This window comes from Muntiacus reevesi, chromosome 10 (genome assembly GCF_963930625.1).
Source record: "Muntiacus reevesi chromosome 10, mMunRee1.1, whole genome shotgun sequence".
Lineage (NCBI taxonomy): Eukaryota > Metazoa > Chordata > Mammalia > Artiodactyla > Cervidae > Muntiacus > Muntiacus reevesi.
The window spans coordinates 74872189-74891002 of record NC_089258.1 but is presented as its reverse complement, the minus strand read 5'-3'; the positions used below and the strand labels follow the sequence as shown (position 1 = coordinate 74891002).

The 18814-nt window shown below is 35.9% G+C and overlaps 1 protein-coding gene across 1 annotated transcript in view; it reads right to left on the bottom strand.

Moving 5' to 3' along the window:
- Positions 1-372: 372 nt before the first annotated feature.
- Positions 373-18814, bottom strand: part of ADAM9 (ADAM metallopeptidase domain 9) — an 88714-nt gene continuing 70272 nt past the window's right edge. The window contains exons 17-22 of the mRNA XM_065947102.1: positions 13799-13879; positions 13438-13543; positions 8583-8724; positions 6857-6944; positions 3303-3370; positions 373-1748 (exon numbers count right to left, since the gene is read on the bottom strand). Coding sequence (XP_065803174.1) covers positions 1649-1748; positions 3303-3370; positions 6857-6944; positions 8583-8724; positions 13438-13543; positions 13799-13879 — 585 coding nt within the window. The 3' untranslated portion in view covers positions 373-1648. The remainder of the gene's footprint in view (positions 1749-3302; positions 3371-6856; positions 6945-8582; positions 8725-13437; positions 13544-13798; positions 13880-18814) is intronic.

Genomic DNA, 18814 nt, shown 5'->3' with positions numbered 1-18814 from the left:
GGATTGTTTACAATTTTTATTATATACCTGATTGTTAAAATAATGTACCATCTTCAGAGGACTAAGATATGTGTCTTCTTCAAGACCAATCTGTTTTTCAAGGCTTTTTCAAACAAAAAGCCTTTGTTCACAATTTGCCAGAAGTCTTGAAAATTAGTGAGATAGTATCTGTAAACATTTGACTAGTAGTTTTATCTAAAACTAGTATGTTTTAATTAATAAGGTTATAAATAGCTGAGTATTTAAGAAGTTAATGGACAACACAAATCAGAATTTCAAGTATTTTATTTATTGTAAATCTTATGTTTGTATGTATATATATATATATACACAAACCAAAAATTTTTTTAAAAACTAAAGAAATTCAGTTAATAAACTTATTAATAAACTTTATTATGAAAGGTTGTGAAAAAATTTTAGGTGCTTAAATTTTCATCATTCATACCATTTCTTCCATAGTAAAAATTCACTTTTTATCACAGCTGAGACAATAACTCACAGATACCACTAATTTCCTTGCACTTATCTAAGAAAACTTTTTCTTTCTTTCTCCAGCCTAATTTCTTGAAAAATATTAGAATCAACAGAGACATTATCAAGCACACCTTAGTAAATGTAAACATTCAAAAGTATATTAATAGCAATCTTTGAAGTTTCAGATTTTGGACTTAAAGTGCTCATGAGATTCTCAAGTGGTTTTATGATAGCTCAACTGATTGAAGATATTATAATTGCTCCTGCTTTTTATTACAGCTATGAATCAACAACATATCTGATTAGTTCTATTAAATACTTCGTACCTTAAAGTTTATAATTTATTTAAAATGATGCTATTGTAAAAGGATGCTATGTTTTAACATGATTCATAATAGAAGTTCTATTTTTAAATTAACTTGGCTAATATTCATTATCATAGATAGATCCATGGAATCTATTATCCACAGAATCCATAGAAACATTTATCCATAGAATGTTCGTAAAAATGGAAGATAACAACTGTGTGTATGTATACACATACACACTTTTAGTATGTTTTTGCACTTTTTAAATAGCATTATGGTATCTTAATTGTGTATTTTGTGCATTCTTCTGAATACAGAGTATTCCTTTATTCATGTAGTGAATGAGATACACAAAATTCTAATGTATGATGATTATTTGTCTGTGCAAGAGTAAAAATATTAGATATTAATTGGCAGCTAATTAGTTTTCACAGGTATTAGATTATTACATGTTCAACCAGAAACTACACTAATGATAACTAAGGTCAAAATTCAGAGTTACATTTAAGCACATAATGACAAAACTTGAAACAATACAGTTAATTTGAGAATCATTATAATAACATAATTAAAATAACATAATTCATGTCAGGTGCATTAACCTCACAGATGACTGAATAAAATGTATTCAGTAATGGAAATAAAAATGTTATTCTAAATTCCCTGGCTTTACTGCATTTCTTCTATTTCTCATTTCCCACTACTCAAGTTCTGTTTTTCTGTATTAAAAAAAGTCTGTTTTGTGGTATTTTGTTTTCATTCATAATTGCAGCAGGAAGAAAGGCCTTTCAAGAAAATATCAGGAAAAAAAAAAGTATTAGCTCAGTTCCCTGAAAATGTCTGCAAAATGAAAGGCTAAAAAAAATTCAAGTGAGAGAACTATACAAAGGAGGTGGAGGCGGAGGAGCAGGACGAGCAGGAGCTAAATTTCCCTGAAATGATTCTTTGGGCTGTGGTGGAGGTGGCCTGTGAAGAGGTAAAAAAGACAGTTAATCCTATGTCTCAACTGAATGAAATAAAGCTACATTCATAACACCCTTCTTAAAACCATCACTGAATTTTACCTAGTGAGCATCTGTCTCACAATTTATATATTCTTCGCCTGATGTTCACTTGGTTTCAGTGCATTCTTATTGCATAATAAAGATTATACTGGAGGACACTACTCAGTGTGCAATTCAATTGTAATCTGAAGGGCTTTTTGGAGGTAGGGAGGGGTGAGATGTATTTTATGCAACACAAAATATAATAAAATCTTCTCCTTTCTTGTTGATGCTAAGCCCATACATTGAGTCCTTTGTTTTTCTTGTGCTTTTCAGTTCCAGAATTTCCATTTGATTCTTTTTTAGGTTTTTAAGTTCAGCACATCTAGTTCTGTGTGAAATTCTCAATCATCAATCTTGACTATTAATTCTGTGATATGATCATCATAGTTACTTTAAAGTCTGTACCTAATAAACTCTATTAACTGGATACCCTCTGAGTTCATTTTCTTGGTTTTAGTCACATTTTCTTTTCTTGTATGTCTGGCTTTTTAAATTGAAATAGTGAAAGTTGTTCAGTCATGTCTGACTCTTTGCAACCCACGGACTATAGAGTCCATGGAATTCTCCAGTCCAGAATCCTAGAGTGGGTAGCCTTTCCCTTCTCCAGGGGATCTTCCCAACCCAGGGATCGAACCCAGGTCTCCTGCATTGCAGGCGGATTCTTTACCAGCTGAGCCACCAGGGAAGCCCAAGAATACTGGAATGGGTAGCCTATCCCTTCTCCAGCAGATCTTCGTGACCCAGGAATCAAACCAGCGTCTCCTGCACTGCAGAAGGATTCTTTACCAACTAAGCTATTTTAAACTGAGGGCAAACAGTGAAAAAAAAACAACCAAACCTGTAGGAAATAAGTTGAGGGTCTGATTCACCCTTGCCCCTGGGTCCCAACACAAAGCCTAGGATATTTGCTAGAGTACCATCTCCCTGGCAGGGCTCCAGTTTTTGTCCCCTCAGCCTTAGTTTGTTGAAAGCTCTCCTCAGCTTTCTATCCTCGCCCATGCAGAATAGGTAGATACTATCTAGGACAGAAAAATGGTCCCAAAAGCTGAGGTCATCTCTGGAATGCCTTCCTCTCCTGGACCTTAAAAAATAACCCTTCATTTCTTTAGTAGTTTTCTGATGCCTTCATATTTTCTTATATTGTCTAGCTTTTCTAGCTGTTCCTAATGGGAGGTCTGGTCAAACCTATGTGATTTGCCATTGCTGGTTATTATAAAGGTCCTTGCTTCTGAATCTTATGGATACCAGAGGTTACAGCAGCTCTTCAGTGTCTTCTTGGGGCCTCTTTAAAATTTCATTCTGACACTGCATTAATATGACAAAACTTAAATAAAACTTCTTAGAAGCTTTTCTGTCAACTGTGCTATATCTATACTGTTGGTAATAAATACCGTATCCTAAATTAAATTAAAATACAAGGGAACTATTGAGACATTAACCCTGATCAAGTAATCTAAGTGAATTCACTTCAGACCTTGATGGGTACTGCTGAGGCTGCCTGGCTCCATAAGTTGGTACTGGAAATCTGTTTGTCTGTATAGGCTAAAAAGAAAAAAAAAAAGTTATTACCACAATGTACTCATCAATATATTTTCTATATAGGTTATTTTCCACATAAAAATAATATATTTAAAAATCAATGAATAGATGATTTATAATCTTAACATTTAAGATACTTTGCTTATTCAACATATCTTTGCTACTGAGTGTGGAATATTTAATCTTTTTAAGCTATAGTTTTTAAATTCAATAATAAAGTATTATCTTGGCCCTGATCAACTCCATTAGTTAAAAGGTAACATATTAATATTTCCTAGGTCAATATATTTTAAATAAAACCTTCCAAAAATGTATTGCCAAACATACACAGTACATAACTGGTACTGTAAATACCACTAATTTTCAAATACCCTTGATTTCGATGTGGAAATCAGGGAACTTTTGTGCACTGTTGATGTGAATGTAAATTGGTACAGCTACCATAGAAAACAGTATGAAGGTTCCTCAAAATATTAAAAACATGACTACCATATGATCCAGTAATTCTACTTCTGGGTATTTATCCAAAGAAAATGAAACACTAGCGTATAATTATCTGCACCCATGTTCACTGCAGCATTAATTATGATAGCCAACATATGGAAGAGTCTAAGGGTCCATCTGTGGCAAACACATGTACATATAAACGAATATCATTCAACCACCAAACAAAATGACATCTTGCTATTTGTGACAACATGGATGGACTACAGGCATTCAGGCTAAGTGAAATGAGTCAGACAGAGAAGGACAAATATTGTTTGATCTCACTTATATGTGGAATCTAAAAATAAACAAAAAAACACCAAATGCTTAGATACAGAGAACAGATTGGAGACTGACAGAGGGGAGAGAGGGAGATGGGTAAAAACAGATGAAGGTGGTTAAAAGATAACTTCCAGTTATAAAATAAGACATAGGGATGTAAGGTACACCACGATGACTATAGGTAATAATACTTCATTGCATATTTGAAAACTGCTAAGAGAGTAAATCTTAAAAGTTCTTATCACAAAGAAAAAAAATGTGTACCTATGTACAACAATGGATGTTAATGAGACTTACTGTGGTGCTCATTTCATATTGTATACAAATATTGAACCATGTTGTACACCTGAAATTTATGTATGTCTGAAAGTGAAAGTGAAAGGCACTCAGTTGTGTCCAACCCTTTGCAACCCCCTAGACTATACAGTTCATGGAATTCTCCAAGCCAGAATACTAGAGTAGGTAGCCTTTCCCTTCTCCAGGGGATCTTCCCAACCCAAGGATCAAACCCAGGTCTCCCTAATTGCAAGCAGATTCTTTATCAGCTGAACCACAAAGGAAGTCTGTGATATGTCTGCGTGAATGTGAAAGTCGCTCAGTCGTGTCCAACTCTTTGCAACCCCACAGACTGTAGCCCGCCAGGCTCCTCTGTCCATGGGATTCTCCAGGCACAGACAAGAATATTGGAATGGGTTGCCATTTCCTTCTCCATGATATGTCTATTTTATCTCAATTTTTAAAAAGTAGAACAGTGGGGGCATCAAGGATGGGAAATTACTGCTTCATGGATTCAGAGTTTCTGTCTGGGGTAAAGAAAAAGTTTTAGAAATAGACAGCAGTGATGATTACACAACACTGTGAATGTAATTAATGCCACTGAACTGTATATTTAAAAATGGCCAAAATGGCAACTTTTATCACATGTATATTTTAGCACAACATAAAAGGAAAAAAAATGTCAAAGACAAAAAATTATATATTACATAATTTCTAACTTGTATATGTAGGGACTGTGTGATCATCCTATATATGTAGAAATATGGAAAAATCCCCAAGACTTATGGTTAAGGGAAAAGGGCATAACAATTTTTGTTTCTTTTTTACAAAAGGAAAGGGAGAACAGGGAGATTCCATACATATCCTTCCATTTTAGAAGGATAGCTAATCATTTAACCTCCGTGTAATTGGAAAGACTTTAGAAGTCTTACAGTACCAAATGCTGCCAAAATTTACTTTGACAGGAATGCTCATACACCACTGACAATGCAATCACCCAATGGTATAATCCTTTTGGAAAACAATTTGACATTTTCAGGTAAATATTCAAATATCTTTCTACCCAGCAATTTAACTTTGGTTATATCCTTATATCAGAGCTCTCTAATAAGAGTTTTCTGTAACGATGCAAACATTCTATGCCTATGGTGCCCCTACAATAGTGGCCACAGGTGATCTATTGAGCATCTAAAATGTCAATGAGGAATAGAATTCTTAATTTTATTTAATATAACATAAAATTTACTGTACTAGTACTACCCTAGAACTCACACAGATGCATGAGTAACATACAGAATGTTCATCTCAGTTTTATTTGTAATAATAAACCATTGGAAACTAGTAAAAGAAAAATAGATTTTTAAACTGTGTGGAATTTATGTAATATAATATCAACAGTGAAAATGAATACATTAGAGCTACATCTATTGATAAGAGATAAACCACAAAGCAATGTTAAGGGGAAAAAAGCGTGATGCAGATACATGTGTAAGATAAATAAAACATTATACAACATTTAAAAGCAAATAAAGTAATATTTTGTTATTTCTTAGGGATATATGCATATTAGAAAAAGTATATTATTATCCCAATACTCCCTAATACACTCCAAAGGACAGTGATTGCTGGTCCCACTGCTGAGACAACTAGACCTATTATTCCAGGAGCTCAGGACCAGATCTTTAGTTAGATGCCCTGGGGAAGCCAGGTATTGAAAACAGAAAGATAGCAGACATAGGAAAAAAGAGTGACAGCATAAAACCCAGGTCATTTTCTAGGCTTGGTTTCAAGGCAAGACATTCTCAATGTCTAATGTTTTCCTCCCATCTCCTCTAAGCCAGGGACCGTAGTGCTATTCCATTAACTAACCCAGCGGCCATCTGCAGACCACACTCCTAAATTCTTTGGAAAATATCTATGTTTATTCCTATGTGTGCATGCTCAATCACTCAGTTGTGTCCAACTCCTTGCAATCCCATGGACTGTAACACACCAGGCTCCTGTCTATGGGATTCTCCAAGCAAGAATATTGAGTGGGTTGCCATTTCCTACTCCAGGAGATCTTCCTGACCCAGGGATCAAACCCAACTCTGCTGTGTCTCCTGCACTGGCAGGCAGATTCTTTACCACTTCACCACCTGGGATATTATGTAAAAAATGTTTAAGCTTTAAAAATGTGATGTGCTGCACTCAGTTGCTCAGTCATGTCCAACTCTCTGACCCCATGAAATGTAGCCCGCCAGGCTCCTCTATCCATGGAGATTCTCCTGGCAAGAATACCTGGAGTGGGTTACCATGCCCTCCTCAGGGGATCTTCCCAACCCAGGGATTAAACCCAGATCTCCTGCATTACAGGCAGATTTTTTACCAGCTGAGCTACCAGGGAAGCCCTAAAAGTGTGGTACCATAATATAAAAAAGAAAAAAATTTTTCATTTAAACTTACAACGTTTCTGGGAGGAGTCACTGAAGAAGCAGGTCTAGGAACACTCGCTGGCTGTCTAGAATCTTTTGCTTGATTTTTGCCACCTGATCTGAAAGATACAATTACTTTTGAGCTAAATTAAGATTAAAACATTTCTGCATGACATAGTATTAATACATAGATTTGTATTTTCCCAAATACAGAAGAATGATACTGGCAGTGGTGGTGGTGATGATCATGATGACAGCTAAAATTCGTATGGCATTTTTAACAGTTCTCATCCAGTTTTAATCCTTAGAGTACTAGAAAGTTTTATTAATCTCATTTTACAATTAAACAAACTGAAATACTAAGAAAAAATTTAGACAATTGGGCCAGTGTTCTCAAACTCCTCAAGTTTTCCTGAAATCAGAGACTAGTAAAATAATATTCTTAGGTCTAAAGTAGTCACTCTGAATATCAGGAAGTCCAAGAGAAGCAAAACAAGCTGGCTGGAAAGATGTCAGCTAAGAGTCAGACATTGCCAAAGGACAGTAAGCAAGCTAGGTACAGGAGACAGCTATTGCTATGAAACCAAAATTTCAGAGATGCAGACTGGAGAATTATCTACATGGACTGGTCAGTCTGAAGTGTGAAAGAAAGTTAAGAGGAAGAAAGGATAGAAAGATAAATCTGGGGAAGTCCCTGGCAATCCAGTGGTTAGGACTTGGTGCTTTCATTGCTAGGAGCCCAGGTTCAATCCCTGCTTAGGGAATCAAGATCCTGCCAAACCACTCAGGGTGGTCAAAAAAAGGGGGGTAGAGGCATATGTCTCAATAAACTGTATTTTAAAAACAAAAAGAAATCTACATCTGTTTTAGAACACATTAAAAAAATAAAGCTAACATGAGGATTCTCTAGGAAAATATAATGCAGTTTTTAAGTGAGGTAAGTGAGAAATAGGGCAATGAAGTAAAGGTGAGCATGCCAGGCAAGATATGAACATTTTGGAATCATTACTATAATAAAAAGTAGCTATTACGTAACTGCGTTGTGCTATGGGTTTTATTTGTTAATATTTCCTTATTTAATCCTCACATGAAGCCCTCCAGAGATAGGTAATATTATTATTCTCATTGTAGAGAATGTAAAGCAAGGCTCAGATACTTATTTCTGTTCATAATTCTAGCAAATGATAGCTTTGCTAGAACTTGAACTTAGGTCTGACTACAAGGTCCATGCTAACACATGCTACATTCTAATGCCAATGTATTAGAAATGATTGTTGAGAGACAGCAGTACATGTAGACTAGAAATGTCAGGTGTCTGAATTATGACAACCCTTTCTTTCATCAAAGACTATTTTCTAAAAGCTGATGATTCATAAAATCTGTTTTTAAAACAGAGTTGAATACTTCTAGGAGAACTGATACTGGAAATAGACAAGGAAGAAAAAATTTTAATGGCATGCAAATCAGAAGTTGTAGCCCCAAATTCTACTTACCCCACTATCAGAAATCAAAGTCAAGTAAAATGAAACCTAGGGGCCATTTTCAGTAGTATACAGGTTGGTGTCATCATAACCCTTTTCCCTCACCATTATAAGAGGTGGCTGAGTCGCCACTTACCCTTTAATTCCTGCTCATCATGTCAAAAGAATAGAGAGATAAACTAGAATCCTACTTTTAAACTATCTTCTATGATATGATTATCATTATACATAATTAAATTACTTAGTAAGAATTTAAAAGAAAAATAATCTAAGTACTCATTTGTCTGTGATCTCTTCCTTCTGCAGTAGCTTTTCCGTAGCTGGTCTCTCTTAATGAAGACAAAAACAGCCAATACAATAAGAGGAACAATTAGGAAGAAGAATACCAGGAGTCCGTCCCTCAAGGCAGTGTTCGTTTCTAGAGAGAAGGAGTTTATATTAATGATAATTAAATTAGAAGTTAACTTGTATTAACTAAAACATACTAGATGATGATATATTTTACATTCATTTTCACACTGTTCAAAAGTCACACTGATATCAACTGAAAAACACTGAGAAGTCTTATTGACTCCTCCTGCTTACCCACTTCATTTCTGCCTTCCTAAAGATAACCACTTTTATTAATTTCTTCTATAATCTTACAGTGTTTCTTCATGCAAAGATAAGCAAGAACAAAATATGCTTTATTGTGAACCTTTCTTACACAAAAGGTAGCATGGCATAAATGCCATTCCACACATTATTTTTTCACTTAGCAATACTACATATCTTCCCAAACCATACACAGAGTACCACCTCTTTTTCTGTACAGCTATACAAAACTCCATTGCAAGGATGCCCTGTAGTTTATTCAGTCAGTGAGTACCCACTAATACTTTCATTTTTCCAATCTTTGCTATTACAAAAACATATTACAATGAATAGCCTTGTATACATGTCATATCACATAGATGTACCTATAGAAAAATTTCCCAAAAGTAGAATTGACGTATCAGAGGGTAAATGCACTCATCATTTTTTAAAGGCATCATCAACTTGTCTACCACAGTGGTAGTTACAAGTTAGCACGCCATATATTCATACAAAACTATAATTCAAAAAGGTACAGGCACCCCCATATTCTTGACAGCTTTATTCACAATAGCCAAGACATGGACAACCTAAATGTTCACTGACAGATGAGTGGGTAAGATGTGGCACTTAAACACCACGGAATACAACTTAGCTATAAAACAGAAAGAAATGATGCCATTTGCAGCAACCTGGATAGACCTAGAGATCATCATACTAAGTGAAGTCAGTCAGAAAGAGAAAGTCAAATACCATATGATATCACTTATATGTGGAAACTAAAATATAACAGAAATGAACTTATCTACAAAACAGAAACAGACTCACTCACAGACACAGAGAACAGATTTCTGGTTGCCAAGAGGGATAGGAGGAGGGGATGGATTGGGAGTTTGGGATTAGCAGATGCAAACTATTATATATATACTGCGTAGACGCCTAATGTAAAGAGCTGATTAATTAGAAAAGACCCTGATGCAGGAGAAGGGGACAACAGAGGATGAGATGGTTGGGTGGCATCACCAACTCGATAGCCATGAGTTTGAGCAGGCTCCAGGAGTTGGTGATGGACAGGGAAGCCTGGCATGCTGCAGACCATGGGGTTGCAACAAGTCGGACACAACTGAATGACTAAACTGAACTGACTATATAACACAGGAAACTATTCAATATCGTGTGATAAATCACAATGGAAAAGAACATAAAAAGAATGTATATATTCATATATGTATAACTGAATCACTTTGTTGTATAGCAGAAATTAACACATTGTAAATCAACTATATTTCAATAAGAAAAATTTTCTGAAAAAGTTAGCATGCTAGCCAGCAATGTACAAGAATTCCTCACAACCTCACCCACAAACTACTGCATTTTTGCCAAACTGGCAGGTGAAAACTTATAACTTTTATTATTTTAATTTGGATTTATCTTTTTATACCATGATTTGAGCAACTTTTCATATTTAAGGAAATACTGTATTTCTTTTTCTTCTCAGTCCTTTGACTATTCTTCTATTGGTCTATAGGGTTTTTTTTTCCTCTCAGTTTCTAAAAGTCCTTTATCTATTAGGGAGAAAAGTTTTGTCTATGATATAAGTTGGCAATATTTTTCCCATTTTGTCATTTGTCTTATGGTACAATGCTTTTCTCCATGCATAATTTTATTATTCCAAGGTAGCTAAAAATTTATCAATCTTATTTTTTGTGGCTTATGGACTTTAAGTCTCATAATTTTAAAAACTCATTAATTAACATTAATTTTGTCTCCTTCATGTTCTTCAGTGAAAGAATATAGTATATATGAACATAAGTGGTAAACTGTGAAATAATCCTAATTTTAAATTTGTAAAAGTACCAAAACTTCGTTTTAAAAGTTATATGAAACTACATAAAATACTCAACACAATTAAAAATAAAAATATGAAAACTTAAAGCCAATGTGATATATCATTTTATATCTAATAAGAAAAAGACCAAATTTAAAGCAACACTGGCCAGGTTATATTAAAATTGGCACCTTCAAAAATAAATAAATAAATAAATAAAATTGGCACCTTCATACTGTCTGTGGCATTACACAGCTCATTTGGAATTGTTATCAAGAACCATAAAAAGGATTATAGCCTTCAATCTAATAATCTCATTATGGCAATTTCTGCTTCAGTTGGGGAAAATGCATAAGTATTAAGATGTACACTACAATGTCATCAGTGCATATCAAGAACTTAGAAACAACCTAAATGCCAAATAATTAGATAACAGCTAAATCAAGTCATAACACAATCCATCAATGAATTCAAATGTATAGTTCTGACTTCCACTTCTAGCCAAAATGGGGTCACAGGGGCCAGATTTATCCTGCTAGCTATAGCAACCAGAAAACCAAGCAAAATACTCAAAGCAATGATTTTCACAACATTGGACATATGGCAATGAAGAGCAGTGATCCCTTAGAGCTTTACAAGGTGACCTCTACAATTGCCCCAGTTTGCTGCCTAGGGAAAGTTAACAGATTGTGATGAGCGATGTGGGAACCTAGGGAAACTCCAGTGGTTTCCTTGAGGTGAGGAATGGATTTTGGTTGAGGAACAAGCCAAGATAACTAGAGTCCACAGGCAAAGTACCAGAAAGGAGAAAGCTGCACAGACAAAACTTGAAAAATCTGCAGAGAGTTCCCCTCAGATACTCAGTTGAGAACCGATCAATGTATGCATGTAAGGAAATCACGTGAAGCCAGAGAAAGAATCACCTGAAAGGATGAGTGGGAACAAACCCCACACACAACTCACACAGGACTAGGAAGAATGCCTGTTCCTACCACTTTTAGTGGAAAACTCCATAGTTAACGGCATTGAATAGAACAAACAGTGAGGGTTTGCCTCAGTAATGGGGTAAAAATCAATCTGAGACTAAACGCTGCTCAAGCTTTAAAAATGGTTCTAAAACACTGTACTAGATCCAAGTAACTTCAGCCCACTTAAGCTTACATCCAAAGCTCATCAGCAGAAATCCCCAAATACCTAACATCCAACAGGCAAAATTCAGTTTCTGGAATTCAGTAGAAAAGTTACAAGACATGCAAAGAAGCAGAAAAAATATGACCCGAATGAGGAGAAGATTAATTCATAAAAACTAAGAAATGATACAGGTGACAGAATTAGTAGACAAAGACATTAGATATTACTATAACTGTATTCTACATGTTCAAGAAGCTAGAGTAAAGATTGAACATGCTACGTAAAGACAAAAAAGGAAGGAAAGAAGAAAGAAAGGGAGGAAGGGAAGGGGTGGGAGAGAAGAAAAAAGGAAGGCAAAGAAAGAGAAAGAAAGAGAGTAAGGAAAAGAAAAGGGATGGAGAAATAGAACTTTTACAGATAAAAACTTCAACATCAAAGATAAAGAATACACTGGATGGACTTAATAGCAGATCAGACATCACAGAAGAAGAGCAAACTTGAAGAATAATAATAGAAACTATCCAAAATTAAACACAAAGAATAAAGAACTTTTTTTAAATCAAGGCAAAACACTGAGAAGTGAAAGAACTCCAAGTAGCCAAATATACATATAATTGGAGTCCCTGAGGGATGGAGAAAGAAAAGAAAGAAAAAATATTTGAAGAAATAATGACCACACTTTTCCCAAATTTAAAGAAAAAAGCACAAATCCAGAAAGTTTAAGAAACCCCAAGCACACCATAGTCAAACACTAAAAATTAGAAATAAAATCTAATTAGTAACCAGGGGGGGGGGGGGGGAACACACTTACAAACAGAAGACAAAAAAAAGATGACAGATTTCTCAGGAAAAACAATGCAAGTCAGAAGACAATGTAGGAACATCTTTGAAGAAGTGTTATAAACTGTCTTTATATCACTTAAAAGTGATATAAACTGTCACCTTAGAATTCTTTACCTAGTTATTATTCAAGAAGGAAGGCAAAATGAAGACCTTTTCAGATATAAGAAAGCTAAAAGTAAATTTTTCACTGGCAGAAAGGTGAAAAGAAGTCCTTCAAGCAGAAACTGAATGATACCACATGGAAGTCTGACTTTACACAAAAAAGAAGAGCACCAGAAATGGTAACTATGTGGGTAAATATAAAGGCCTTTTCTATTATCTAAATTTCTTTTTAAAATAATCAACTGCTTAAAGCAAAAGTGATAACAATGTATTATAGGTTTAAAACATACATGGTATGATAATGCAGTACAAAAGCCAGGAGGACAGAAATGGAAGCATCCTGAAATGGCACAATATCATATGAAGGGGGACTGTGATAGAAAAACATCATTATGTTAGATTTAAACCCAAGCATATCAATAATCAAACAAAATATAATTGGCCAAAACAACTCAATTAAAAGGCAGAAACTGGCTGAGTTTAAAAAAACAAAAAAGCCAAGACCCAGGTAAATGCTGCGTATGAGAAAACCACTTTAAATATAAAGACACAAACAGGTTAACTGATGTGGGAAGTGAGGGGATGGTACAAGGATGCCCAATTTCTGACATGGACCAGAGAGAGATCACCCTCCTTTTCCTCCATACTACTTGCCATGGTACGTAGGTCCACTGTCCACACTTCCTCCGTGTCCTTTAGTCTCACAGTTGGGGGGAGCCCAGCCATTGTCACAGTGACAGTTTTTATTGCTATTACATACCTTCAAAACAATCAAAATACCACTTTGATTAATTGTGAATGACGTTCTAAATCATGAACTCAAGCATAGAAACCAAGAGAAAAGACTAAATTCATGCAAATCCATAGACATTCTTTTTAAGAATGAAGAATTTATCAGGTATCTAAATTCCCCAATATCTAAAAACCTTAAGAAATCTCACTGAGAATCCTCATCGAGAACTCTCATTACTCAACCACTACTTTCATGAACAAACCCAAAGAGACTATTACCTACCCCATGTCCATGACACTTCTCCTGAACGTCACAGTCATAGTTCAGAACAGAAGCATTTACACATGCGAAATTTCTACAGATCTGAAAGAAAAAGAAGGAGTGAGTGAATTCAAGAAAACTTGAACACATTAGTAAACTAGCCAGGGGGGGAAAAAGACCTGGGTGTAGATGATTTCATTGGTGAATTCTTTCATACTTTTAAGGAATAGTTAATTCCCATACTGCATATTTGATGAAATTAACTGACATATAACTAACAATCAAAAAGGACAAAGATGACACAAAGGCCTAAAACAAAACTATAATCTATCCTTCTATACAAATATACATGTGAAAATCTAAAGTAAAATATTCACAAATGGATTTTTTCAAATCAGACAGAGATAATCCCACTACTATAGAAAAGGCTCTGAAACTCCACAACTATTCATTTATGTTTTCTTTCTTTAAATTAGAACTTTAAATTAGTTGGATTTTAAAATCTTTACTTTACCCTTGCAGTCTTTTATCTTTTCTCTCATTTTTCTGTTTCAGTCTTTCTGTTCATCTTCCTCACAAAATCCTTCAACTTTATATAACAATAAATCTACAGTTCAGTTATATACGCATGAAGATGAACAGTGTACTAGGGTTAGGACAAGGAGACAGACATCTCCTAGGAGGATGACTAACTAATATCAAAAATCTTATCTTCTCATCTCCAACCTGCTCCTAGGGTAATAGTCAACTCGTTGCTTTGTTGACAAGACAGGAGAAGCAGACAGACAGAAGAAGGACTAGCTTCTCCATCAGTCGACTAAATGTAAGTCCATTTTCAATATCATGTTTTCCCCCACCCCTCTCAGCTATAACCATTGTTTCCAAATCACCAATCTGTTTAGGGTTCTGCCAGGCTAAGATACAGGCTCTTTGTTCACACTCTGTCAGTCTGCACTATAAGTTGTAGGTCCTAATACTCTGGCAAACTACTTTCTTTCCTCTTTCAATTTTTCAAAACCTGTTGAAATTTTTATCTACTGATGCAGTCTCACATACTTCACTTTGAAATCGATTCCCTAATTAGTTCCTTTATATTTTGAGAGAAATTGGCAGACAAACAGGATAAATGAATATTGAAATCCAGCATCTTTTATAGGTTTTTTTCCAATTCATATTTTCACTCTGAACTTGCAATAACTTGTTCTAACTGACTGTAACGATTACTTTTATGTGTCTGCCTGTACAAGACAGAGGTTCAGGAATCAAGGCGTGGAAGTGGAGTGGCACCACTCACTATTTCTCTTAGTGATCCACTAGCAAAATGTTTGCTCCCTGCTCCCATGACTTTATGCTCTATAGTTAATCTAAAAGCCTTAATTCCAGAGGGAAGAATGCTTCCATCAGGAAACACGTCAGTGATTCCACTGAACTGGAAGTTACGACTGCCACCCACTCACTTCAGATTCCTCAAGCCTCTGAATGAACAAAGAAGGAAGTTACTGTGGGCTGACGTGACTGATCCATTCCCAAGGGAAAACTGGACTGTTACTCCACAATGAAATAAGGAAGAGTATGTGTGGAATATAGGAGATCCCTTAGGGTGTTTCTTAGTATGACCATTATAAAGACCAGTAGAAAAGTACAACCACCCAATCCTGACAGGACTACTAACAGTCTAGAGCCTTCAGGAAAGAGGGTTTTACAGCATCCTGCCAAGTAAAGAACCCTAATCAGCTGAAGTCCTCGCTGAAAACAAAGGGAATAAAGAATTAGGGAAGAAGACAGTTAAAAAGTACCAGCTATAGGGACTTTCCTAGTGGTCCAGTGGTAAAGTCTCTGTGCTTCCATTACAGGAAGCACGGGTTCGATCCCTGGTTGGAGAACTAAGATACCATAAGCCGCATGGTGCAGCCAAAAACAAAAAACAAATATAACATCAGCTATAACTATATTACAGAAATGAAAACTGTAATTATCATGACCATTCCCTCACTTTGTTATAAACATGTGTGTGTACGTGTATCAAATACCTTTTTCTTCTCTCTCTTAGTCCCTCAGGTAACATAAAAGGTTATGTTATATAAAGGTATTACCTTTATATCACAGTATTTAAGTATTGCTAACTTTACATGACAGGATTTAAGTTACAGGACATCAAGAAAAGTACATAGTGGCCAAAGAATTAATCTTCTCCTCAAGGTAGGATTTAGTGCATTTTCAGTTACACACGAGATAACAATATTTGTACACAGTTTTACCATGTTATGCAAAATTATGACCATGCTATTGTCTTCAAGATTATTTCAAAGACTGTTATCATGTTGAAGATTATGTATAATTTAAGGAGATGCATAAGGACCCCAAGCTAACAAGATGTGGACCTGTGATGTTAATTTCATGCACCAACTCGACTGGCTCACAGGGTGCCTAGATATTTGATCAAATATTATTCTAGATGTTTCTGTGGGACATTTTTGGATGTGATTAACACATAGGTTGATCAAATGTAAAGCAGGTTACCCTCCTTATGTTGGTCTTGTCCAATTAGTTAATGGCATGAATAAAACTAAAAGGCTCACCCTCCTCCAAATAAGAGAGAATTTCTCCTGCTGCCTGCCTTCTAACTGGGACACTGGTTGTTGTTGTTTTTTCTTGCCTCTGGACTCAGACTGAATCATAACTCTTTCTGGGACTCAAACTCACTAACCTTTGAGCAGGAAGTACACCATCAGGTGTTCTGGGTCTCCAACTTGCCCACTGCAGATCTTGTGAATGTTATCTTTCATAATGGTGTAAGCTAATGCCTTATTTTTTAAAAACCCTTATACACACACACACATACGCACACACACATGCACACAACCTAATGGTTCTGTTTCTCTGGAGAACCCTAACCAATTATTTCTCTATTATATTCAAACCAAGAACAACCAAGCTGTACACATGCTGAGGTAAACCACACTTTAGCCCACTGAGCGCAAGGCACACCTCAACAGCAAAAGCCACATGGGCATGAGACAAGGACGGGTATTTTTCTACTTCTATTAACTGAAGTCTATTCCAGTGACTATGACACTCAATGTTTGGGTTCCCCTCAAAACACCTATGCTGAAACCCTAGTCCATGTGTGGTGACACCTGAAGGCACGTAATTAGGGTGTGTTGAGGTCATGATGGTGAAACCCTGGTCCAATAGGATCAGTCCCCTTGTATGAATAGACAGCAGAGAGGAGACAGTCGTGTCTGTACTTCATGAGATCCTGAACTGTCCCTACACTCAGTTCCAGCCCCTCAAGCCGAGGTCAGGAAGCAGCCCAGCACATCCAAGTGCCTGGCTGGGGACACGCATATCCAACACCCATGCCTCAAGGACCAGGTCTACAGACTTCAGTTTTGGCTGCAAAATGTGAAACAGCTCCTGGGATTTCATTCCAGTCCATTTCAATCACAGTCCACAAGCCAGTCCTGCCCATCCGGGGACCCAATTAGTGAACAGACAGTAGCCTTCTTAGGTACCTGATAGGAGCTCCACCCAACCATGCAATTGGTAATAGGCCTGCTGTTTCAGGACCCAACTGTGGACCATGTCTTGGGGCTACCTCCTGAAAAGGGCAGTTCAATATACCCAGGGACCAGTTAGCACCCATACCCTACCAAATTCCTGATAAAAAGTTCATCAACCATAGGTCCCACTGCATATCTAGAGACAGATCTGAAACCAGCTCCAAACCAGGCAGACTAAGATTCCAGAGATAATCCCATCTGCACACAAAACCGACAAGAGGTCTTTACCAGCTGAAACCTTTCTGTAAAGACCGGAAGAGGTGTTTACCCCCTTCAAATACACAGACACCAATGCAAGGCTACGTGGAAAAATCAAGTAAATATGACATCAAGACCGGAAGAGGTGTTTACCCCCTTCAAATACACAGACACCAATGCAAGGCTACGTGGAAAAATCAAGCAAATATGACATCACCAAAGGAAACTAATAAAGTTCCAATAAAAGGAAAAAAAAAAAAAACTTATAGTAGATGCACAAAAAATAAAGGGAAAAGAATTAAAGCATGCACTACAATAAAATGTGTCACAAAACAGAAAAGGAGGAACAAAAAAACTACAAAACAGGCAACAAACATTTAACAAAATGACAGTTAAATAAGTCTTTACCTATCAATAGTTACTTTAAACATAAATGACCTAAATTCCTAAAACAAAAGACACAAAGTGATTGAATACATTTTTTAAAAAAAGAAAAAACATCTAACAGTATGTTGCCCACAGAAGATTCACTTTAACTTTAAGGATATGTACCAGTTGAAAGTAAAGAGATGGAAAAAGATAGTCCATGCAAATAGTAACCAAAAGAGAACAGGAGTAGTAACAGTTACATCACATATAATAAACTTTCAGACAAAATCAATCACAAGAGACAAAGAAGGTTACTATATACTGATAAAGGGGTCAATTCATCAAGAGTATATAACAATTACAAGTATATATGCACCCTATATTGGAGCATCTAATATTTAATGCAAATAATAACAGAATTGAAGGGAGAAATAGACAGCAATACAATAACAGTATAGGGGACTTCCGTTTCAATACTGGATGGATGATGCATACAGAAATGTAATAAGGAAACAGAAGACCTGAAGAACACTATAGACCAAAAAAGACAAAAAGATATATACAGAGCATTTCATGCAGCAGCAGCAGAATATATATTTTTCTTAAGCACACACAGAACATTCCATATAATAAACCATATGCTGGGCCACAAAGCAAGACTTAAGAAGATCGAAATCCTATCTGGTTTCTTTTCCGACCACAGTAGTATAACTAGTGGAAAACTGGAAAATTTACAAAACTGAAAATTAAACAACACACTCCTGAACACCAGTCCTGCCATTTGCAACAGTATGGATGGATCTTCAGGGCATTCAGACTAAAAGAAATAAGTCTGATGGAGAAAAATAAATTCCATATGATCTCACTTATATATGGAATCTTTTAAAAAACTGAACTCAGAGAATGG